The 18114-nt window shown below is 38.4% G+C and overlaps 1 protein-coding gene across 11 annotated transcripts in view; it reads right to left on the reverse strand.

Annotated features, from left to right (window-relative positions):
- Window positions 1-128: 128 nt before the first annotated feature.
- Window positions 129-18114, reverse strand: part of LOC104359678 (SLX4 interacting protein) — a 78872-nt gene continuing 60886 nt past the window's right edge. For all 11 annotated transcript variants that reach the window (XM_032989227.2, XM_032989230.2, XM_032989223.2 and 8 more), the window contains 3 exons: window positions 16438-16526; window positions 3446-3555; window positions 129-1935 (listed from right to left, as the gene is read on the reverse strand). In XM_032989227.2, coding sequence (XP_032845118.2) covers window positions 1098-1935; window positions 3446-3555; window positions 16438-16526 — 1037 coding nt within the window. In that variant the 3' untranslated portion in view covers window positions 129-1097. The remainder of the gene's footprint in view (window positions 1936-3445; window positions 3556-16437; window positions 16527-18114) is intronic.

Below are 18114 nucleotides of genomic sequence, written 5' to 3' on the forward strand. Positions count from 1 at the left end.
TGCTTGTGGATGTGAACCTTCTTCTTAACCTAAATGAGGATATCCACAGTCGTAAGTGTGTGTCAGTGACATTTTTCAAAATTACTTCACATAAAATGTCTGTGGTCACACTGATTTTAAGAGAATGATGACAGAAAAGTGCTTATAATTTTATTTTAAACATTAAAAAAAAAAAAAATAAGCACAGAATAAAAAGTTACATTTCCTTAGCTCCTTAGCACATAAGTTACAAAAGCAGGATGAAAGAGCACCGTGCAATTAAAAATTACCTCTATCTTAAAGTAACAAATAACTTGGGCATCGCTAATACATGAAAACCAGCATGTTGCCCTTGCACACAAACAAGGCCCCATTTTGAAACATGACTGCCTGAAGACGCGTATGCACGGTTATGGACGAGCTTTTCCCAGCAGCCATGCCTGCAAACCCCGGTGACTGCATATGTAAAAACCAATCCTCATTTTTCCAAAGCCTGAATGCATGAACACTTGTATCCACAACGCGGGTTAGAAGTAAATGTTCGTAGCAAAATTGCACAAGCAGGAATTATAGTGATTTTGAAACCCGACTGAAAAGGCAGGACTTAAATTAGGAGGAACACTAAATCCTGGTTAAAGATTTATTTGAAACAACCCCAATTCAGCTTACTGTTGGGAAGATCACATGAATAAGCCATGAACTTCCTAATACTGAGAAAGGATTGATTTTTACTATAATAAACTATGCGTTCAGAAACAAATCACTGAATAACTGCAGCTGCTAACAGATCACAAAAGTGGTTTTAACTTTTGCTGTCATCAGCTGATAAGACTTTTTAATAGTACTAAAACATACACAGATCTAAAATTTTGCTTTGTAAATATGATATTTTTCTTGCTGTAAAAACCACACCATTTTGTAGAATATTAATGTCTAATTCCTAAAGACTTAAAATCATCTTCATTACAGTTCCAAATGACTAAGACAGTTAACTAAGCTTTCTTAAACAGTTTTATCTAATTTTGACTTTGAATTCTTATTATTTTTCATTGGTTTGAATTGCTCCCTACTTTTTGCACATGCTTTCTGAATACAGACGTGGCTGTCCGCCCATGCCATCAACGTGGTGTTTCGCACTTCATGGACTTCTTAAGCCTTCGCAGTTTTAACTTCCGGAGACCACTTTCAGCTTCTTTTTTTCTTTTCTGGATAAGCTCCTCTGAAGACCCAGGCTGCAGTTCTAAGCGTGAGGATGGCATCACAGGCAATTCTTCAGTGGTTGTGCTCGGCTCATTCTGGCCTGCCTCCACTGTATTGTTCCTCACAGAAAGAGGCTGGGAGAGGTTTTTTCTCAAAGTTAGTGACTTCTCACCAGACGCAGTCTTTGGCACATCTTCGTTGCAAAACATCCTGGAATTAAGCGGGGTCTTCTCCTCCAGGAATGGACCTAAACGATCATCATCAAACTTACTTATTTCTGTATTGCTAGGAATCAAAGGAGTCCCTTCAGAGAATGCTTTTTTGAAACGCTCTAACTTTTCCTCTGAGCCACAGCTCTTTTGTTGAGCCTCTGTTTTGGTCACTTTTTGACTTTGTTTTGGACCTAGCAGTGCTGACTCAGAGCTACAAGGAAGGTTCTCGCTTAGAAGCCTCAAATTCAACCACTCCACAGAGTGAGGTTTTTTCTGGCTGCTAACATCATCTGTCTGTCTCTGATTAACATAATTTTCCAGCTCTGAAACAGGAAACTCCAAGTTGCTCTCAGCTGTATTTATGCAGTCCTTTAGCAGTCCCCTACTCCTACATTTCACTTCAGATTGAGGACTGAGAGAAGTCTGACAGTCATTCTTTCTGTTCCCTCTCTGCGAGTCCACTGAGCCAAGATACACTTTCCTGGATTCCTTGCTGATTTGAGGCTTGCTTGTGCTACTTTTCCTTGGGTTTGTCCTTTTCACACTGCAAAAAAAAAGGAAATTTTTTAAATTAAAAAAAAAAAAAAGAAAAAGAACCTTCACTGCCTCAATCTGCCCGTCTTACAAACTCTGAAACACCATTAGGGCAACCCTCTTTCTGAATGTGGGAAAGAAAACCTGTGTATCATCTTGACAAGCAGCGTTTCTCTAGTTTGGATAATATCAAATGTTATCCATCTGATTTTCCACTGCACTAGGGGAACCCTATTTATTAATGACTAAGCCATGAAGGAGTTCACATTCTATTCCAAGAGGCAGAACTGGATTCATTACAGATGTTAAAGGTCAACACAGCATAAGTATGTTGAATTCCCTCCCAGGCTGGCTAGATAAAATAGTATTTCATAAGTGCCTAAATGATTTCAAACCATTCCCATATATTCACATGCGTAACGTATATCTAAAGAGTAGAGGGGGGCAGGCAGAGAGAGGCGGCATGTGCGTCTCTGTGTGAGAGTTTCTAATCTCTATTTTAGAATGTTCCCCTGGAATTTTTCCCAGGACATTTCAAAGCATCACTTTAAAGTTAACCACTACTCATCTGGTATCAAGCCCGTTCATCTGGGAAGGACTTGGGTAATGCAAGTAGATGATATTCTAAAAGGAATTATACAGGAAAATGGGATCACAAGGAACCTGACGGAGTGTCAGTACATAAACACTCCTCAGCAGCCTGTTACCTACAAATCTACATTTCACATAGGTTAGAAGATGAACTTTACGCACAAGTGCCGAAGCTGCCTACGCAAGATTTTGAGTCTAAAGATCATACTGCAGAACATCCCCTGCCAAGACCGCTTTCTGCTGCTCTGCTGATGCTGAGCAGTTCCCAGGCCTTCAGAAAGAGGTCTCTTCCAAAACAGGTAGAGCTGGCATACCTTCCAATCTAATCTTATTTCTAAAGACAACAGCAACGAATAAAACATGGGCAAAAATACAAGGTGTCAGGGTTGACAGCAAATCCCTGATTCCACGTTGATTTGGGGTTACTGTCAGCTTACACAAGTAAGAATGACATCCTGGTACAGCAGCCCACTAGTAAAATGTTCGGCTGACCACCTAACCCTCCCCGTCCACTACACCAGGGACACTCTTTAGTTGTGACTAAAGATCCAGTCTAGTATCGTGGTCCTCTGCAGACGCTCAAAATGAACAAAAAAAATATATCTGCAAAGTGTTTTTCACCAGTTTCAAACATCACGTATTTATTTTGGCTCAGAGCTTTATTCAAGGAAAAAACACCCTGTTTTGATTCTGCCTAGCGCTATGTGAGATATCTGTGTGGGTTGTAATAGCTTTTTTTGATGCTGTACAAAACAACAACCATCCTTTTATGTGCTTATCCACACTAGAGTAGTAGTCTCTTTGTAATTTCAAATAATCTTTTGTAAAGGAGTTTACATTATTTGAAATTTTACTACACAGGCTAGATGCTATTTACTCAAATTTTACCAGATTATAAATTTAACGCCTTGGAAAGAATAGTGACATACATTTCTTTCAAGATGTCTTGCTTTATTTGTTCACTCCGACTAATCTTACGCTTCTTGTTCTCAGCAGTTTCAGTAAAATATTCAGACGTCCCACTGGAAAGTTCTTCTTTCTGCTCCAAAAGAAAAATGCAGGTTTAAAACACAACACATCAAGCTATGATTATTCAACTTAAAACTCCGGTTCTAATACTGAGACTTACAGATGTTCTTTATTATTTTGATCTGAGCAGTCTAAGAGAAACAGAATTATTTTTAATCTTTTAATATTTGGAAGTCTAGTCAGTACCCTCCCCTTTCAGACTCCCAACAAACATATTTCATATGCTAAAATATACCGCAAACAAACAAGACTGTAATGTAAAGGATGTAGCTTTCCAAACCGTCTGAGGAAACCGTTGGCAAATATTTGACATCTTTGTGGCTCAAACTGTGACAAATGCCAGGAATCTCTCTTGCAGACAGGAGCATGTTTGTCAGTTTTTTTTCCTGAAGAGACTGACTGGCGCAGTGGTCTATACACTTACTCTCAGAAGAATTCCCATAATTTTCCGTACTTACAAGAAAATATACAGAGTGTTATTTGCTCATTTAAGAAGGCAAGGGTTAAAACTTTTAATACTAACATTGAAACACTCACAGCTTGTAGTGGTTGGCTACTACAGGACAACAGGGGAATTCTTCCTGGTCTCAGCTAACAGCAGCACCATGGTTTTATATAATACGAGATCAGGGTGAGAGGGAGGGAAGGAAAATGCTCTTTTTCTTCAAGCTGCGAGCACTTCCTTTCACAATGAAACAATCTCAGTGAGAGAAGGGCCATTTGCCGACTTCACTATTAACTACCCCATACTTCAACAAAGTATTATCTCTGAGGCTATGGAGAGGAGGAGGAGAGGACAAAACGTGGCAAAGTCAAGAAGAGAAGAGGCTTTGTGCATCCCCTTTTCTTTGATAGCATTTTTCTTCCTCGGCCTGTCTGATGCAGCTTCTGACTGGGGCTCACCAACTGGAGGGAGTGCCTATTTATACCATTTCTTGCTCCGCACTGTGAAGCCAGCACGCTGGAGCCAGGCGGGATGAAAGAACCAAAGAAAGTAGAGCAAGACTGGGGGGGGGCAAGGCCAAAGCGTGTACATGACCGCTGCCTGGAACACCCCTCAGGAACCCGTCACTTACAGGGGATTAAGCCCTGCCCGTTTTTATTTTTATTTCTGTCTTAACAGAGGGGGGGGTGTAAACCTCACCGCTCTTTCCAGCAAAATAAGCCAGTGCAAACAACTTCCTGTTTTGTAAGCAGAAAGAGGGTAGTCAGGCAAAGAAATAAAGCCATTTTGACAGTTTAAAAAAACTACAGCTGTTTTGAGCCTTCCTTTCAAAGGCAAATTACACAAACATTTTTGCGTGTATTGACAGATGCGTGAAGTTCTGTCCACTAATGCTGCAACACGTGTGTTTACAGCAGGCAGAAAACACACGGGACATACATGCAATGGGATTTCAACCTCAGAAATCAAGCCTAACTAGTTTAATCTGAGAGATTAATCGCTGCTTCTATTTTTGTTAGAGGGACGGACTCCCCTAATTTGACTAAATGAATTTTCATATCCTGACAACTCTTAAAGAAGGGAATATTAGTAAGCTACTCAAGAGCTTTGTTCACTTTTAAGAAGGCACAGACTGGGAAGTCTGTAGAAACTCTTCTGATTTCCAGTAACATTCACACAACTCAGACTGAAGGCTCTTGCACAATCACTCTGCCCCAAAGCAGCTGGAGAGCAAACACCCTTCCTTAGCCGGAGCAGAGGCGCCCAGCAGAAGCATTTGAACTGTCCTTGTTCTGCTTTATGGTAACCGGTAAGGCTAATTCTGTTGAATATTCTTCAGTCCTCAGCTGAGAACATCAACACAGCAGACTGACAGGATCGCCAGTCCACTCAGTCAATTCCCGTAGATGTAGTAAGCAAGGGGTGGAATGTGGCACTTTCTACAGACTCCAGGGGAGGACTGGGAACAGTTCCTGTCCCCGCGTACTCACTACTGCAGATAAACAATAAACCTCAGTTCTAACTTGCATCTGATTTTGAACAGTGCATGATCGCTGCCCGGAGAGTACCGTCATGCCGGGGTGTGAAGAGCAGACCCTGGAGAGAGGCAAAAATGACAAAGCCACGTCACTGGTGAGTTGAGTCAGACTGGAGTTAATGGTCCAGAGTTGCAGGACTGACACATTCCCTCACCATGCCTTCGTCAACTTTTTATTTCGTTTTCAAATAACTTATCACATAAAGCAGTGACAGAAAAGGGTTAAGGCATTAAAAAAATTAAAAATCAAAATGATTTATATGTGAAACACTTCTGAACATGCCCTCTAAATACAGTAGATTTTCCCCTTGGAACCACACCCTCTAAGTGCTGTATTTTGAGAGCTGAACAATTAACATAAGGCATATGAGTCAGTCTTTGAAAGACTCTGTGGGAACCAGAGAGCCTTTTGCTATTAGGAGTGATGTAAACTCCCTAAGGCTGGAATAAGTCCACAATAGAAGGCAAAGAGAGTCATAAATAACAACAATGGGCACTCCATATACTACTAAGACACTCAGCCATTATTGGTGAAACTTCCTTTATTTTCTTTATTAGACTTAATAATTTTAGTTAATTAAAAAAAAATAAAAAAACACTGTCTGTTTTGGGAATACTATTTATTTCCTATGGGAACTTCAGGACTTGTTAAAGAAAGAAAAAAAGCTAATCTGCTCTCATCCTGTCTAGTAATCCCAAATTCCTTTTAGGCAGTGAAATAATTAAAGAAAAATATTCCAGGCATAAAAAGGAGGACAGCAGAAGCAGACATCATATAAACAATGACACCATGACAGAGAAAAACGTCAAAGCACCGCCAGACTTGTGACTTGACTCTGAAAGAGCTGCGGGGAGTGGGATTGCTGCTAACAAATTAAAACCACATTTCTTGGCAAATTGTTAAAGACAGACATATTTACATTTGTATAGAGGCTGGGTGGGCACGAAAGATTAAAATGCTTCTTTAGCCCTTGAACTGCCAAGTTCTATTAGAAATATGTGCTCTTAAAATCCTCGGGTAAGCTCACTCCTTTTTGTCACTAAAACACAGCAAAGAAGGGCCTGCAGAAATGAAGCTTACAAACTCTTACTACCCTACCTGCTCATAAGACTGGCCTCTCAAAACATGATTTTAAGATCCTTAGTACTTATCCGAAGAGATGCCTGGGGAAAAAACTCTCTTGAGAAACATGACTGCTAGGCAAGCAACGTACTTGCTCCAAGGCTCATCAAATTGAAAAAGTCATTCTTTTACTATCTCACTCCAAATGAAAAAGAAACCCTCACAAATTTAAAAGAGGTGATTGCCATCTGCAGCTCTCTCCAGGATGGCTGAGTTCAGCAATACAGCATTAAATACCTGAAAAAGAACTAACTCATGGATGTGCACCTCTGAAGAATCCTTACAACTCGTTATCCTGAAGGAGCAAAAGGCTTGGCCTTTTCAGCCTGACAATAATACCCATACAAATATTGATTTTTTTTTTTTTTTTTTTTTTTTTTTTCTGTCTAGGGTTTGGGATGCTAGGCTGAAAGAAAAATTTCCAAAGTGAACAACACCACCCCCCTTCCCACCTCGTTTGGTTTCATCCTTTCTAGTTGTCTCTTACTATGCTCAGGATAAGAGTTGCACATGCTTATGTACCAGTAAAGTAACGCTAAGGATAATTAAATTTTGTGTCTGGTTAACAAAAAAGCCCACACACAACAAAAAACATATATTGTTTCTGAACTGCATTTATCAATGTAGCTCAACTTGTTCATCAAAAAAAATACTTAATAGAAAACATCAGTGGGTCCAATAAATCAAATTTAGCATCAGTGCCATACAGGATGGGACTCTGAATATAATAATGTAGACAAAGCAATGAAATAAAGTATTATCCCAGGCACACACAAGTGAATAAAATTAAAATTAGTAAAAGGAATCGGGCAGAAATAGTTATTTAGGGGAGCTTTATGCAAGCTTGCAATTGCATGATTTCCTCTTCATGTCACTCTAAGCAGTATCACGAGCTCAAGCATCTAAGATAACCTTTAGGTCTCCGAACTCTTGGAACACGATTGGCAGATCAGAGAGGTCATACCGGACTCTCTCCAATCTGATAAACAGAAAAGGGCTCCTAAAGCAAGTGAGAAGGCTTGTCAGTGAAGGATGAATCAGATACTATCATCTAACTGATAAAAAACTGACAGAGACAGGACTTTGGGTCTAGTCTTCTGCCCTCTCCCATCCCACAGGAAGGAAAAGCTTCCCACAATTTCACGATGCAAATTTTTCAGCATTTCCAATGTAGCAATGCACCTGTCCTAGCAGTTCTACTTATGAACACCTACCACATCATAAAAGATTCACAGACATTTTCCAAGTACAGAAATGGCTATTATTCTCAAACTGAAATACAGTTCCTTGATTGGACTTGCAGAATATAGCTCTGCATTGCAAAATGGACTGTTCTGCTCTATATGTCGGTAAGTAAAAAACATCAAGGATCATTCCATGCTACACATGGGAGTACTGATTTTTCATTTGAAATAGGTATTTCTAAGGAATCCTGATGGTTTTAAAAAATACATTTTCAAGACTGAAATTGGAGAAGCAACCAGAGAAAACTGCATCTCTCCAGCGAGGAGCAGAACTGTATAACCCATCCGTGGCCTAGCACAGAAAGCAAAATCTAACTGGATCAGCAGACTCTTCATTATCTACTACCAAAATTCATTGTGAATTGACACCACGGATCTTAACTATTAAGTTTTTGCTTGTCAAGAGTCCCTATGGTCTTTACTATTTAGTCCAAGAGTTGGCCCAGTCTGTTACAAGCCCCTGAGATACACATTCCACTTTCTCAAAATACAAGGTGTAAACCCAGGTTTCTCACTCGATACATAAGTCCTGGCAATTCCAAACACTCCAATGGTCCCCAAAGCATCATCAAGTTAGCTTAATGCATATGGCTTCTATAAGGAAAATGCCTTCTCACTTTTGAAGTTTTTTGTCTGGATTTTAATCAGATTTTACGGATAGCAGGAATCTCACACTATTCTGAATGTAGGAAATTCAGAGTTCTCTAGATTTGCATTTGAGCACTTGCTAGGTAATAGAAAATAGAAAAAATCCTAATGAGCCGTAAATGGCATAACACAAATAAAATGTGATACGCTTCATAAAAAAATTTAACTTGCAGGGGGGCTTTTTTAAAAACTGACGCACGTCTGTAAGAACATACATAACACTTTCTAAAGCCACGGAAGGTGCTCCTATAACAAACCATTTATTTACATACTGCGAAGCACGTGATACATGCTGTGTGTATTTGCTTGAAGGCAAAAAGCGTTAAAATTAATGTTAAGTAATTGAGCTATTAATCATTCTGATTTTATATACCAATGCTACAAGACTCAGATTCTATCTTCACTGAAAGTGTCCCCTGATAAGAAATGGAGGAAAAGACAATAGCTTTTCAACCAAAATAACTTCTCTCAATGACACCAAAGAAAACTGTAAAGCATGTTAATGCTGAATTTTTTTTTTTAAGAAAACTAAGGTCTTAAAATCATTCTTCTTTAGCTATCCTTTCCCATCAATTCTAATGTTCCTACCTCCAGTAGTTATTAAAGAGGACATGCATGAAAGATACGTGTTTTATACTTTGAAGAGTTATAAAATAAGAAGATAGCAATTTGATGTGGAGCTCAACCCCCTCCCACAACTTACAAACCACAAGATAAGGAATCTACTACTCAGCTGTCACTTGAGTATCTAAAAAAGCAAGGCGCTCCTGTAACCCTGTACTACAGCTTTTAACAGCCTGACATGAGGATCCTTTATCTGCCTACCAAATCTAAATGGGCATCGGAGTCAACTAGTACAGATGTCTAAACGCCTATCAGTAATTCTGAAGTAAACTCTGTATTTATCCTCCCAGATACAGCATGGGTTATATGACATAACAGCATACTACTTACAGTACATGATGTATACAAGAGCATGATGCATGTACTTAACACTTCAATTCTTAAAAAACCCCAAAATCTGGAAAAGAACACGTCAATTTTAAAAAAAACAACTGTTCTCTATATACATTTACAATAGTGTTTAGCAACTGCAGGAGACTGTGGAAAGAATAACTCATACTCTTGATCCTGCTTGCTATACAGAAGCAAAATATGTAAAATAGACAGAACTGCACAGCCCAGGAGATAATTACTGTTCGACAATTTAGTCAAAGTTTTAGTTTGGTTTCTAAAACAAACACTACCATACGCCCCACACAAAGCCCCCAAGATTTCTGAGCTCACACTGGGGATCTGTCCCTCCAAATCGTTTCAAATCATTACAAATTGTTCAAAAATCCTTCCATGAACTTTACCATCATATATTTCAGCTTACTGTTCAGTCAAGTTATGAAATTCCTATTAGTTGTAACAGATTTCTGCTTAAGGCTGAGGAATGGACTGCTCTTTAAAAGAATTTAAAACAAAACAAAATAAAATGTAGTTAAATATTCTTTGCCCAACAGGAATACAGAGATTCGTTATCAAAAACTGAAGTAATTTAAACCTTTTAAAGTCCTAAAGTCTCAAAAATCTCGCAGATGCACAGCAGCTAACTAAAAACTTCAGCTGACTGTAGCTTTAAACATTACCACTGCCAGCCTTCCACCCTGCACCTCTGCTGGAGGTGCCCATCCTCTTGGTCTGCAGAGAGGAAAGAACATCATTAGGTGCAAAGTCCAGAATCTTAACTCAAATCCGCATTAATCACCAGCATAAAACATGACAGCAAGAGAGTGAGAGGGGAGAGGAAAATGAGGGAGGTGAAAGGATGATGACAGATTATAATATCTTAAATAACCACACGGTCTTGACAAATGAGATCTTGTGAACAGTGCTAAGCAGCTACATTTAAATCAGCTGGAGCACTCATAAGAAGCAACTATCAAAATCAGTAAAAGGTTACACAAGTTGTCCCTACTTTTTAAAGATTGCTTCATACGGAAATCATTTTACGTGCCTAATCATTTATACTGCATTTCCAGGACCTTTTTGATTTCTGCTATCCTTCATCTATATTTTGCAGAGTGAGAGGTACATAATCTTTTACTGAAGATGCATTCAACTTACTTGGTTTAGGACCATTTAAGTAATGCTTCTTATTTCATTCCACATACACTCTAATATTCTGTCTGCTTTTCAGATGCATAATGCTATGGAACAGAGATTTTTCAAATCAGTTCCTTGTAGCAATATCTTGGCCTTTTTCCAGAGATCATACAGTTAATTCACTCAGCAGTATGCATAAACACTGTAATTGCTCTTTTCAGTAAAAATACTGTGCATTTATCAACAGATGATTTTCATTTACAGTCCTAATGCTTCTCTATCCAGCTCTGTGAGGTTTCTCCGAAATTCTCCACAGCCTTCTCCGGTCGTGACTAATTGAAATAATTGTGTCAGTTTGCATTTCATCATTTGTCCACTCCTCTGGATTATTAGTATAACAAACAGCAGACGGCTATTAGACTTTTGCCATGCAGAAAATAAACCAGTCAGTTTGTAAGCTATAAGAAGAAACTACGACAGGTTCAGACAAATCTCACTGAGGCAATTCACAGCGTTAAGGCTCTCGGGTATCCTCCCTCCCCTTTTGCAGGAGGTTCCTACCCCCGCTGCAAAGTTGGCAGAAGGGAGCACACACACACGCCCCAGCTGCTCCCACCCGCAATGCAATGCACTCGCTTAAAAACCAGGGAAGTTTGGTTTGCATGAATCCACAAGACTGTGATAGGCAGCAAAATGAGATGCAGGCACACAGCCCTTTTGGCAAACTCGGCTCTAGGAGTGGTAATCTCCAAGGAGAAGAGACAGACAGCTGGGACAAAAGGGAATATCGTAAAACTGCCGTAGCTTTCCTCTTTATAACCAAGGCAGAGACGTTAGTATCATTACTTTGTGATACAGTTTCTCAGAGAGAGCAGTCTTAAGATTCAAGCTAATTTAAAGCTATCCTGACATTGAAAGGGAAATCTCACCCTTACCTTACCCAACACGTGGTCCTGCCAAGTCTCTGGATCAACACTGGTGCTCATGCAGCCACGCAGTGAGTCTGACTGAAGTGATCCAGAGGAAAGCTAACCATGCAAACAACAAAACCACCTCAAAAACAAAAACCCCCCTTGTTTTCAAAGGGATCAATGAATTAACCCAGCTCCACACGCGTGCTGACAGACACTGAGGACAAAAATGCATGGCTGAGAGAAGGGAAAAGAAGGCAGGAGGGACTGCATGTGTCAGTATCATCAGTCTTGCATCAGCTTGAGCAGAAGATGAAGGATGAGTAGAAAAAAAAAAGTGACAGAAGCTTCAGGTGTCAGTACTGAAAAGCCACCAAAGAGAAAAGCAGTTTTTTACCTGTTCCACTATGTGGTACCTGGATAGGGTTCATTAGTCTGCAGTTTCCCCCTCTCTACCTTTTAGATGTAAGTAGTGAACCCTGTTCATACAGTTACCGGACTACAGTTTAATATTAAGCTGTTTTCCTAATTAATTGTAAGTAATGCTAAATAATTGAGCATTGTTTGAAAACACCTGAAAAGGACATTTTAGGAAATTTAGAAAAGGATAATGAAATTGAAATCCACCAACATGACAAGTATTACAACAAATGTAACACTAATATGTGTTTTGCATGCTACTTCCAAGCCAGGGTAACTATCAGCTGCTACCTAAAGGACTGGTCCTGCTCTCTTCATCCAAATCCTGGCTGTGTGCTCCTGCAACACTTTTTGTGTCACAATTGGCAACCGTGTGGGTACAGGATAAGTTGGTTCAGTAAACTGACATGACAGAAAACTAATCCTCCAATAAAAAACAAAGAAACTTCACAAATAAATAATTTTCTGCTGGATTCAGTCAATGAACTAATTCATTCTCAACTGAAGAATCACTCAGTCCCGTGTAACCAGAAGGGAAAGGAGTATGTGGAACTAGGGGGGATGTGGACTGATCTTTTCAGTAGCAGCCCACCATTACAGCAGTTTAACTGTGCTGTAATAGATACACACACAGTTCCACGCCAAGATTAGCACTTAGGCAGTGTGAATTGTGCAACTGTATTTCACAGCATTTCCTTCTTCCCCTACCCAATCTGATATCACTTAACAATAAAATAGTCTTGAATGTATTTAAGATAACTAAATTCTACATAAAGTCTTCTACTAATCTTTACAAATTGCTGCTACCAAAAAAGTTTTCATTCTACTTTCCAACAGGCACGCTATTCCAGCAGCATATACGCTAATGTTAAAAATCTCCTGATAATTATACCTAAGTGTACATGTTTTCATGAAGGAACCAGAAGCCTCTTCCCAGCATAATGTCACTAATACTCTTAGGAGATTTAAGAAAGAGAATTCACTAATGCACCTAAAGTATGTTACGATGACACAGTTTATAAAATCAGACATGTATGAAAATGATGTAATAGTTTGCTTTTATTTCTCTGTTGGGATTTGAGAAGCACTGGGCACATCTTTAGCACCTTTCTTCACCCTGTGTACCTGTGCAAGAATGTTTATTTTTGTATAATACTCTCTGTAACTTTACAAGGCTCAGTGGAAACCCGGAGATCGTTTTAATCAAGACAGCATCTCCTACTCCCCACTTTCTTTTCTAATTTCACATGAATAGTAATTTCAAATTTCCACTTTAATATCATCATTAGCATAACCTCCTTTATGCTTTCCCTACAACTGCTTCCTCTCATAGATTCTAGTATAAAGCCAATGTGGTTATCAATGAATACTCCATTGTTAGAACATTTTCAAATGTTCACAAGCCTCCAATAAGCCTTCCACCCATTTCCATTTCCACTGTTTCTTCAGATAACCCATTTCCAACTTTCCATTTTAGCTCTCGACATAATAATCATCACGAAAATGTCGTCATTGACAAAGATGACTAATCTCTCCAGAGCTCTCATGTATTTCCCTGAGTTTTCTCTTTTGCCATGTTCCCAAAACTGTTGTCTTTTTCAAGATAAAACTACTCAAGATTACATACATAGTTTGGCAAAACAGGAAACAATGGGTTTATGTTTAAACTTAGCATTAATCAGCCAGGCTATTCTTCCATCTTTGCCTGGAGACTTCCATTTTGCTTATGTATTTTCAATAACTTGCTGTATTGTTTCTTTAATAGAATTTCCCTTCTTCCAAAATGATTATTACCACCTGCAGACTGATTTTTTCACATGACCACAGAAACATCCATTTCTAAATAGATTCTAGAAAGTAGAAAATTACATATCAATATAGTTTTTCTGTTTTATTTCAGCTCTACTCCTTAGAATTGCTCTCAAATCTTTTATTAGTTCATGCTTAAAGCTAATTTGACAGAGCCTGCCTAATCCCCCCTTTCCTTAGCCTAACAAGGCTTCAAATCGCACAAGGCTTCAAATTGCTTCTCTCAAAAACTGATGCTAAGATTTGTGCTTGTGAATCTCTCAAAAGCAATGTCATGCTGATCTTTCATAAGATGCAGGACATCAGACTATCTAGCTGCATCTCTTGAAACTCTTGGTTTAAGCACAGTCTATCTCAGAGGTACAGAGACTACCCTAAAAAAGGCAAAAAATAAAGTGCTGAAGATCAGGGAAGAAAGAGAAAATTTCAGAGAGGGAAAGAAATGTGTATCAGGCTGACATAAAACTGGTTCCAAGTAATAGGAAAGCAGGGCATTGAGCTTGACTTGTCTTGACAGAGCTCAGGAATGAAAGCTTGACCCAAACCATAAACCAGCATAAAAGCATGTGGGGTTTTTTGTTGTTTCGTTTGTTTGTTTATTTGTTTGTTTTTTGGGGGGTGGGGGGGTGTTTAAAAAAAAAAAAAAGATTGTTAAATCTTGACTAAGTCAATCCCAGTGACATTCAGCAACACTGAAAAGTGACAAATTCTCCATTAACGTATAGTCAACTACTTTTATAAAACACAGATAGACCCTCAAAACCAAGGGTGTGAGCTGATTAAGTGTTTAAAAGAACTTGCATGTATCATTATGAAATTATTCAAACGCAAACAACATACAAAGGAAAACAAAACATATGCCTCATTTTTAGCCCATGACAGAATACACTGGAGTGTATCAACGGGAAGGTCTTCTGGGTGGTCTTTTGTAGTTTAGTTTAGAGTTCATGCATACTCACTGCTAAATTGCATAGAGAAAAGTACACACACAAAATGCAGATCCTTAGTCTTTACTTCTGGAGTGCCAAAAACCTGAAATTACTTCCCAGTGGCAATCAAACACTCCCCCACATTGGCAAAGTACTGAACTGGAGTATATGACAAATTCAGTACTAACGTGCTGTAGAAATTCTGGATCAACAAAACAGTCTGGAGTGAACCCTTTTAAGTTGGAGCGGTAAGAACTGAAAAGATACTCAAAAACATTTGCTGAGGGTCTGTTCACATTTTGTTAGTTCTTCAAATCGGGGAGGATGACTCAAGGATAATTTTATCTTACTCTCTCCTACCAACATACTACACAGACCATCCCAGCCAGTTCTGTGCACACGTATTGCATCTGTAAATAAAGCAAACTCCCAAGACTTATTATTGATTAGGTTATGATTCCACTAATAGATTTTTTTTAAAACATAAGTGTTTAAACTCCCTTTTTAAACAGTAAGGAGTTTCCACAGATGAAGATCAAATTTTGAAATAGTCAAACTGAAGTTCATAGCATTATATTTTTCCTTTACCTTCTCCTTACTAGACAGCATAATGTGAAAGAAACTAAAGAAAACTTCTCGTCTTTTATTTTATAGAAAGAATAAAAATACCAAGTGAGGGAATTGAATATCTCATAAGAGATACTTAAGCAAGAAAAAGAAGATAACTATTTCTCAGTCAAAATGTAGAGACAGGATTTCCTACTTAAAGTATCAAGTTTTCAAGACAATACTGAGCAAGCAGTAATTTTCAAAATAGCAAAGTACTTCTAAAGCATTTATATATTTTTTTTCTGAGAGAGCAAAAAAACATTTGCTTGATCCTTTGACATTTAAGGATACCTACTAATTTAGGAATCAACATAAAATCTGCATTTAGTCTAATAAATAAAACCCACACTGCTTGATATTAAAAAAATACGTAGTTGAATGAGCAGAAGAATAACTTGTTTTCCATGGGTCAAATATACTTTAATACAGCTAAGATAAACTACTAAAATATACATAGACCTCAGCATGTAATTCTGACTCTTACTGTGAGCACAGAAGAGCCTGCCCGCCATATAGCAGGCCACCTGGGTCAACGTGAGCACTCCTGAGACAATCAGCAGTTAATGCAGAATAAAATTCATAAGCCTTTGACCCATATAAAGCCTTCGGGATGAAATATTTAAGTGGAATTGTTTATGGTATTTAACGACACACCAGTGCCTTTTTCTCCCTAACTGGGGATTATTTTTTTTTTCCCCAGCAGAGCTAGCACTGATCCATTTGAGTTGTTTTGCAGAACAAGTGCTAAGAAAATGTCCAAGAAACCCACGGACATTAAAAACTGCCCCATTCTAATTTTGGAAAGTAAAATGTTGTAAGGACAAAATAAAGGAAAAAAGGATCCTTAAATCAAGGTGCTAAAATCATACCTGACCTTCTAAATACACGGTCTTTTTCTCTGAGCCTTATATGGCTCAGAAAATGATGAGCTTCCAAAAATTCCTGATTTTGTCTGCTTCAGACTCACTTCGAGATGTCTTTCTGAATACTATGACCCAACTGTTAATGTGACTTTCTCGTTCCAAGATGACAGTCGTAAATATGTGAACAACTACATCTATATATAAACGTTCATCTTATCACTATAAAATAAACCAGAAAATTTATAGAAGGGTTTTGTACATACCAATACACCATTTTCACATGTCCAAGCACTTGGATTAGATTCAAGTTTACTGACACAAACTATAAATCTGTCTGGAAACACACGTAGCTCTATACAGAATGAATTGAAAAGCAGATTACAAAAAATACAACCACATTCAAAACCACACATATTGACAACACAGATATATGTTATTTAAGTAGACAAAATAATTTATTTATTCAAATGCGTACTAACTCGCTTCATGCACTCCACTGGTTTCTTACCTACTCTCTTCAACATCCCATCCCTCCTTTTGTTTTGCCTTTTTAAACCATTCAAAAGAATTAAAAATCAGTAAGTCAGAGGAGGTTTAGTTCCCAAGAGGATCGTCATGGCTGTAAACTAGCCCACCTGCACCCCTGGACAAATATACCAGACAGAACCAACAGACAAACCACTTAACCATGATTTCTTTTGTGCTATTCTGGGGATGAGGCTTTTCATCACAAAATCTTGTAAATTTTGTTTGTAATGCAGCACAACATATTCAGTCAGGACTTGGCATAAAAACTGAGCATAAGGCTGTTCCAAACTCTGACTGCAGTGATTTTTGAAGCCATGAAACGAATTGGATAACTACTACCAAACTACAACATATTTTACTCAAGATCACATGGCTTGTTATGAACACAACAAAGTTTTTATTTACAAGGGATTAAAAATTGAAGGGTTCTCAGATTAAAACAGACCAGACAAAGCTTTGTTCAGTACCTAGCAATACTATGAAAAGAGCATAGCTGGATATTTTGTTATTTTACATATCGGATTATTTCTAGAGTACTGTCTTCATATTTTCAGCTCAGGTTATTTTGTCGGTGGTTTTTGGTTTTGTTTTATAAAAAGAGAGTTTCTAATTTTTAAAGTTTTTTATACTTCAAGCTGTAACACCCTATTTTCTGGGACAATAAAGAGACAAGGCATGCAGAAAAAAACCATGAGGTTGACCTCACAGATTTTTTTGGTAGAAAAGTATAAGAATATAAGTCTATAGAGCCTATATAGAGTATAGTCATGATGAGCACAATCTTCCAGTGACGATCAGGTCATCCGTATGAGTGACTGCCTCTCTGCAAGGTCCTGCTTCTTCACCACCAGCATATCTCCATCAGTATCTGTCAAAGCTCCCCGACTGCATTACCGGCAGTGACTTTTCTTGAGTCATTACAATGAAAGATGGGGATGTTAAAACAGATTACCTTGCCTCTGCCATTGGCTGAAAAAGAATACACAGATACCCCAGATGCATCTGTATTGGCACAAGAGTTTGCTAAGCTACTATAACTTGATAATGAATATGAGCCTTTCATAATCCTTTCAGAAATACCAGTTCTGTTTTGCAAAACGAAGTACTCCTGCTGTGCCTCATGTCCAGAGTATTCTTTCTCTGCTTCTATCCTCACAACCTGAAAAGCCACCCACAAAGGTCTAGCACAATGGCTTTCAAAGTGCAAGCACTCTGCGGACATCTTCCAAATGAGCTACAAAAGAAAAGCTGGACAACTGTTGCAAGGATTGAATTTGTTTTGTTGGGTTCCAATAACAGCCTCTTAGGTAAGTTTACTTCAGATATTGAGTGAGCATCACTGAATAAAGTATGTAAGATTATGCTTCTGTTAAGCTCAACGTCTATTTTTTGTTTGTGAAGTACTAAATGTA

Source organism: Tyto alba, unplaced genomic scaffold, assembly GCF_018691265.1.
Source record: "Tyto alba isolate M040663 unplaced genomic scaffold, T.alba_DEE_v4.0 Super-Scaffold_16, whole genome shotgun sequence".
In the NCBI taxonomy this organism is placed as follows: Eukaryota; Metazoa; Chordata; class Aves; order Strigiformes; family Tytonidae; genus Tyto; species Tyto alba.